This window comes from Ooceraea biroi, chromosome 6 (assembly GCF_003672135.1).
Source record: "Ooceraea biroi isolate clonal line C1 chromosome 6, Obir_v5.4, whole genome shotgun sequence".
NCBI lineage: Eukaryota > Metazoa > Arthropoda > Insecta > Hymenoptera > Formicidae > Ooceraea > Ooceraea biroi.
The window spans coordinates 1,942-9,989 of record NC_039511.1 but is presented as its reverse complement, the minus strand read 5'-3'; the positions used below and the strand labels follow the sequence as shown (position 1 = coordinate 9,989).

The 8,048-nt window shown below is 34.2% G+C and overlaps 1 protein-coding gene across 1 annotated transcript; it reads left to right on the top strand.

Moving 5' to 3' along the window:
* Positions 1–5,438: 5,438 nt before the first annotated feature.
* Positions 5,439–7,671, top strand: LOC113562078 (ammonium transporter Rh type C-like). Its single transcript, XM_026970208.1, has 2 exons — positions 5,439–5,658; positions 7,067–7,671. The coding sequence occupies exons 1-2, from the start codon at positions 5,532–5,534 to the stop codon at positions 7,645–7,647; spliced, it is 708 nt and encodes a 235-aa protein (XP_026826009.1). The 5' UTR covers positions 5,439–5,531; the 3' UTR covers positions 7,648–7,671.
* Positions 7,672–8,048: the final 377 nt, after the last annotated feature.

Genomic DNA, 8,048 nt, shown 5'->3' with positions numbered 1-8,048 from the left:
AGATAACAGAGATAGTGGTGGATGGTGGTTTTTTTAAATATATAATCATGCTAAGTGCGATCATGTTTAATGTCGCAAAATAACTATTCTGTTTTAGAAACTGTTAACACTACAATATGCGTGATGTCAGTACAAAATTACTTTTTTACAAAAGGTAAAAAGACGCCGAGTATACGTGTGGTATATAAAAAAATCCAAGTGGTGGTATACCCGACAAAAAAGTGATAGTGTATTGTAAAATGTCTTTGTGTCTGGAAAAGTTAAAGTGGTAGTATCGTTAATTAAACAAAATAAACCAAGTGATATGTATCTTTGTATGTATACTAAAAGAGTTGTGATATCCGTACAAAATTACCTTTTTAAAAAAAGGTACAAAAAAGCGCCAAGTATAAGCGAGCGAAAAAAAGGAACTCTATGTTTTTCGTTCAAAAAAGAACTTTACAAAAGTAATGATATCAAAACCTTGCTCCAACTATGGGTATTTATGCAAATCAGAAAATCTATTACTTTATTATTATCTATACTACATACGGACACATGCATATATACGTACATGATATCGACTACGAATGCGGAGAATTATTGCAATACAAATAAATATTTTTTCAAAATGCTTGGCGCTGCTAAATCGAATCAATCAATATGTTAATTAGTAATTAAATCCTTATAATTTAAATATCAAGCGACGCGGTAGCGTCGCAACGCCAAGTACATAAAAAAATAAATAGCCGCATATAATTAATATCGAATGTTACTAAGTTCATTGCATAAACGTCGCGTGCTACCAAGTAGCTTATCTGCAATTCATGCCATTTGACAGGTCATATCAACTTATGATTAAAATATCTCAGGAATTAAAGCCGTAATCAAAAATCTAACGGCACTTGTATAATAAAATGTGAATGTGAGCTTTCGATCGCGACCAATTCGAATAAGATTGGTGCAGTCAATCCTGATATATTATAATCGTACGTTAGAATCGTGACGTTCCGTTTTCCGTCTGGTTCAGACTCACGTACGTATGTTCGCACATATCATGTAAAGCGATTTTGTCCCTTAAGCTGCTGTTCACACATGCATGATTTAATTTATTATGAATTAAAACTGATTTTAATAATACATGGGAAACGTTTTATTTTACGATAAAGATATAAATCGCAAATACTATAAAAAAAATTAATCAAGCGACGCGGTAGCGTCGCGACGCCAAGTACATAAAAAAGTAAATAGCCGCATATAATCAATAACGAATGTTACTAATTTTTAAAAAATTATTAAAAATTATAAAAAATGTGATACATAGGAAATGTTTTATTTCACGATAAAGACATAAATTGCAAGTAATTGCAAGCAACATCATCGACGACGACGACGATGACGTTGCACCACGTCGATGACGACGACAACAACGACGACGACGTTGCAGTTATTGTTGTCGCCGTCATCGACGTGGTGCAACGTCGTCGTCGTCGTCGTCGTTGACGTGGTGCAACGTCATCATCGTCATCGATGTGGTGCAACGTCATCGTCGTCGTCGTTGTCGTCGTCGTCGTCGTCGTCGTCGTCGTTGTTGTCGCCGTCATCGACGTGGTGCAACGTCATATTAGTTAGTGAGAAAGGGATTGACAGATTGACTGCACCAATACCACGAATTTCATTGCATAACGTCGAGCGCTACCACATTCATTGCATAAAATTATAAAAATGATTTATGTGAAAGTAAACCTATATTGTTAAAGTTATAATAAAAAATATTGTAAATCACATAGAGCAATTTTGTTAGCAAAACAGAAAAAAGTGTAAAATATATAAAAATAATTTACATTATATAAAAATCAAAAGATTATTTTTAATAAAACTTATTACAAAGTGCATCGGAACGATGTACGTGTTAGCATGCAAAATAATTGATAATAAAACATATAAAAAGAAATTATGTAATACTAATTATATGTTCAAAAGAATGTAAAACTAAGATATAATCAAATTTTTTAAATTTACAAAAAAGAGTGAGATCCCTAAAAAACCTTTTTAAAAAAAAGAAAAAATATATACGCCAAGTACATAAAAACTCCCAACTCGTCAAAACTCAAAACTAAATATGAAATAAATATTTAATTAGCCAAGTATCTAGAAGCAGTTTGAGTATTTTACCCAAACGTTTTCCATGCGTACTTTCTTATCGCATGACGACATTGAAGTACTTGGAGTGCCTGAATCACATTAAAACGTCCTGTCTTACCTCTAAGAGACACAAAATCATTTGCGAGTCATTATTGAAAATCATGAAGATACAAGATACAATACAAATCAAGATATTGTACAAATTTACAAGAATACATGACCACTGCGATTCGGGCACTCCAAGTACTTCAATGTCGTCATGCGATAAGAAAGTACGCATGGAAAACGTTTGGGTAAAATACTCAAACTGCTTCTAGATACTTGGCTAATTAAATATTTATTTCATATTTAGTTTTGAGTTTTGACGAGTTGGGAGTTTTTATGTACTTGGCGTATATATTTTTTCTTTTTTTTAAAAAGGTTTTTTAGGGATCTCACTCTTTTTTGTAAATTTAAAAAATTTGATTATATCTTAGTTTTACATTCTTTTGAACATATAATTAGTATTACATAATTTCTTTTTATATGTTTTATTATCAATTATTTTGCATGCTAACACGTACATCGTTCCGATGCACTTTGTAATAAGTTTTATTAAAAATAATCTTTTGATTTTTATATAATGTAAATTATTTTTATATATTTTACACTTTTTTCTGTTTTGCTAACAAAATTGCTCTATGTGATTTACAATATTTTTTATTATAACTTTAACAATATAGGTTTACTTTCACATAAATCATTTTTATAATTTTATGCAATGAATGTGGTAGCGCTCGACGTTATGCAATGAAATTCGTGGTATTGGTGCAGTCAATCTGTCAATCCCTTTCTCACTAACTAATATGACGTTGCACCACGTCGATGACGGCGACAACAACGACGACGACGACGACGACGACGACGACAACGACGACGACGATGACGTTGCACCACATCGATGACGATGATGACGTTGCACCACGTCAACGACGACGACGACGACGACGTTGCACCACGTCGATGACGGCGACAACAATAACTGCAACGTCGTCGTCGTTGTTGTCGTCGTCATCGACGTGGTGCAACGTCATCGTCGTCGTCGTCGATGATGTTGCTTGCAATTACTTGCAATTTATGTCTTTATCGTGAAATAAAACATTTCCTATGTATCACATTTTTTTATAATTTTTAATAATTTTTTAAAAATTAGTAACATTCGTTATTGATTATATGCGGCTATTTACTTTTTTATGTACTTGGCGTCGCGACGCTACCGCGTCGCTTGATTAATTTTTTTTATAGTATTTGCGATTTATATCTTTATCGTAAAATAAAACGTTTCCCATGTATTATTAAAATCAGTTTTAATTCATAATAAATTAAATCATGCATGTGTGAACAGCAGCTTAAGGGACAAAATCGCTTTACATGATATGTGCGAACATACGTACGTGAGTCTGAACCAGACGGAAAACGGAACGTCACGATTCTAACGTACGATTATAATATATCAGGATTGACTGCACCAATCTTATTCGAATTGGTCGCGATCGAAAGCTCACATTCACATTTTATTATACAAGTGCCGTTAGATTTTTGATTACGGCTTTAATTCCTGAGATATTTTAATCATAAGTTGATATGACCTGTCAAATGGCATGAATTGCAGATAAGCTACTTGGTAGCACGCGACGTTTATGCAATGAACTTAGTAACATTCGATATTAATTATATGCGGCTATTTATTTTTTTATGTACTTGGCGTTGCGACGCTACCGCGTCGCTTGATATTTAAATTATAAGGATTTAATTACTAATTAACATATTGATTGATTCGATTTAGCAGCGCCAAGCATTTTGAAAAAATATTTATTTGTATTGCAATAATTCTCCGCATTCGTAGTCGATATCATGTACGTATATATGCATGTGTCCGTATGTAGTATAGATAATAATAAAGTAATAGATTTTCTGATTTGCATAAATACCCATAGTTGGAGCAAGGTTTTGATATCATTACTTTTGTAAAGTTCTTTTTTGAACGAAAAACATAGAGTTCCTTTTTTTCGCTCGCTTATACTTGGCGCTTTTTTGTACCTTTTTTTAAAAAGGTAATTTTGTACGTATGTTTTACGACAAAGGCTACCCATTTGGAGGTTGTCAGTGACCTTTCGACAGCGTCATTTTTAAATGCGTTAAAAAGATTTATCGCTAGACGCGGACGATGCGCTAAGTTATTTTCCGATAACGGCACGAATTTTATTGGTGCGAACAACGAACTCAAGGCATTAACAGATATGTTGAAATTGGAACATGATAAAATCGACAATTTTCTGGCCGATCAAGCCATACAGTGGACCTTCATCCCACCATACTCCCCTCACATGAGCGGATTGTGGGAGGCCGCTGTGAAGTCGGCCAAAGTTCACTTAAAAAGGGTGATTGGTAACACGATGTTGACTTTTGAAGAGCTCGGTACGTTGTTCGTGCAAATTCAAGCCGTGCTGAACTCACGTCCTTTATGTCCGACCTCCGCCGATTCTTGCGACTATGAAGCCCTTACTCCAGGGCATTTTATTATTGGTGAATCTCTTATCTCTTAATTCATTTCCCGAAGAAGATTTAACGGAGGTGCCTATGAATCGATTAACACGATATCGATTATTGTCTCAAATGAGACATTATTTTTGAAAGCGTTGGTCTCAAGAGTATATCACGCAATTGCAGAATCGGTATAAATGGAAAAACCCTAATGAGAATCAGAGTAAGATCAATGCGTTAGTTTTGTTAAAAGAAAATGATTTGCCTCCGTTGAAATGGCGTCTTGCGCGAATAACTGAAATTCATCCTGGTGATGATAATTATGTACGCGTGGTTAGCGTTAAAACTTCTAGTGGCGTTACTAAACGAGCTGTAATCAAAATTTGTGTTTTGCCCACTGATGTGTAGTTTAAGTAAGTTTATTTTTATTATTCATGGTAAAGCGATACAGTTACGTTTATCAAGTTATTAATTTAAGTGTTTATTTTGTTATATTCATAGCTGTATATTGAAAGGTCGACCTTTCAAGGCCGGCGGCATGTACACGCGCATGCGTTATTTTTAGTTGCGCGCGCAGAAAAGAAGGGCGCGAGCGAGTATTACTACGCGAGAGAACAAAGGCGATACCGATCGCGATCACACGAGAAAAAGCATAGTAAAGTTGTAAAGCTAATAAAACTCAGAAGAGTGATCTGAACGGCAGTTTTGATACCTTTTCTACACTTGGAAAGGAAATATTTCCGGACCTATGTATGTTGATATGACTTTTTTTTATCCTTACAGTGAATAGAATATAATCTTAAAGTTTGTCCACCTATTTCTGAAACATCCTGTATAATATAAAATCTCTTTGTATTTCATAGGTTGTCGATGCCGGTGATAGTATGTTTGTCCACGTATTTGGAGCATATTTCGGACTTGCCGTCAGCTTCGTATTTGGGATGAAAGAGAAACCAAATGTACATCATCTTGAAGGAGCTTCTTATCAATCGGATATATTTGCAATGATTGGTACGTATTAGATAATTATTATATTTACATCAATCTCTTTCGAACCCTTTTCTAAGTATTATATTCGGACACAAATTAAAAAATATTCATCTAACTGTTCAGCATTTAATGATATGTGATTCATTTATTCCTATTGAAATAAAAATGAAACAAGAGCGTTTTAAAAAATGTATCTTTTAACAGTATTCAGTAGAAAGAAATATATTGTCTTTGTATAACTTGTATATTTCTTAATGTGATTAATAGAATTAATCTTAAAAGCAAGAATTGTCAAAAATAAAAACTAACAATATGGTAAAAGTATTCTAGCCGAAAGTATGTATATCGCAATTGGTTTCGTAAATTTAGAAGTGGTTTCGACATGAACGACTAACGGTGCTCACAATGGCTTTAAACGGCTTCAAAACATGATAAAGCATTGAAGTTATTATTAATGAAAAATTGAACCAACAACAATTTGCTCAGCAGCTAACAGTCAACAAGCAGTTTCCAGTCAATTATAAGTGATTGAAAAAAGAAGAAAGTAAGATGAGTTTTTTTATAAATTGTGCAAGCGTGCAATTGGCAATTGATTAAATGTCTGTTTTTCTTTGATCATTAATAAAAGAAAAATATCCTTCTGTGTAAAACTGTTATGAGGAATGAAAAGTAAATATATTATGACAATTCCATTTGTTTGTAATATTTAACGTGTATATTTAAAAACTAAAGTGTGATTAATTTGTCATAATATATTCAAAGGTAGATATGACAAATCCGAAAGATGTTGAGTGGATTCTGGCAAATTGATTCCATTGACACTACATTGCAACATCCACGGCCACAAACTACTTTTTTGTATTTAATGTGAAAGCAATACTCTTGAGATTCTGAATCATGAGATTCTGATCATAACGGAACGGTACAGTTGACAGTTAAATCATTTGGCTCATTCAATGAAAAGTTAAGTTAAATAAAAAGAACCATTTATTAGATGATGACGTAAAGTCATCCTTCATGACAATGCCACATTTTGCTGCCGAAATCCAGCAAACTTTAATACAATCGAATAGCAAGTTCTGCTGCATCCAGCGTACTCTCTAGATATTCCATCTTCGTATGACCATTTATTCCGATGCAGATTTTCGAAATCTGGCCAAAGTCCGAAAATGGATCGACGACTTTATCGTCTCAAAAGATAACTCGTTCTTCCGTCATTCATTCCGAAATTTACCTTCTGTCCGAAAGATAGTGCATACAGATATAGAGGGAAAATATTTTCATTATTACTCTCTTACATATTAATAAAAAAAATTATGATGAAAATAACGGAAACTTATTTGTTCGCCTATTCATTTGTGCTGTACAATAGAAAATACCGAACACTTCAATAACATAAGAAACTTAATGTTTAATTCTTTGCTTTTAGGTACAGTGTTCTTATGGTTATTTTGGCCATCATTTAACAGTGCGTCATTGACGGGGGACGATCAGCAGCGTGCTGTAATTAATACTGTGCTGTCAATATCCGCTAGCTGCATAATTGCGTTTGCCGTGTCTGCACTAATTTCCAAAAACAATAAATTCAACATGATACACGTGCAAAATTCAACTCTAGCTGGTGGAGTAGCCATTGGTACTGCCGCAGGTATGATAAACAGACAAAAACAGTTATATAATATGGTTTTCACCTTGCCTCGTTGTTATGGTTTATCGAAAGTGCACAAACTGGGTTGTCCGTTAAGAGTCATTGTCTCAACTGTGGGCATCCCGACTTACAGTGTTGCTCACTTCCTTCACAAGATTTTGAGTAATTCGGTTTCCAAACCGGCATCTTACATCCGTGACAGTTGGATCTTCGTTGAAAAAATTAATAACAAAAAAATAGAACAGAATGAAGTTTTAGCTTCTTTAGTTATATTACTCTTTACAAACATCCCAAAGGATCTTGTTATGATTGCTATAAAAAAACGATGGCATTTGATTTCAAGGGCTGTAAATTTAATTTGATTCAATTTAAGAACGTTGATTGCGGATCGCACACGTTCCACGTTTTCCGCTGTTTTTGACGTTGAAGGTCTACCGGAACGAGGATCACTGTCCACTGAGACACGGTCTTCTTTGAACCGTCTAAACCATTCTTTTATTTGTGTGTCACTCATAGGGCCGTATTCATAGTTATAGAGTGATCCGTGATTGATCCTCATATCAGGTAAACTAGGTTTGAACCAAAGTTCACGTCTCACGCTATAGTAACCAAAACTTGGATTCATCGCTCAGCCGAACTGCAAATTGAACCGCAATTTACGGTTGAATCGGGGTTTAAGATTCATATTCGCATACGAATTTTAAGAATTATACGCTACGAATTTTAAGTACCAGTTTAAATAAAATGTGTGACAAAAAGAGAC

Excerpts from the sequence above, each read along its gene's own strand:
- LOC113562078 (XM_026970208.1), top strand. The coding sequence starts at position 5,532 with ATGTTTGTCCACGTATTTGGAGCATATTTCGGACTTGCCGTCAGCTTC. Across the intron at positions 5,659-7,066 it reads GGATATATTTGCAATGATTG|GTACAGTGTTCTTATGGTTA; the intron begins GTACGTATTAGA and ends CTTTGCTTTTAG.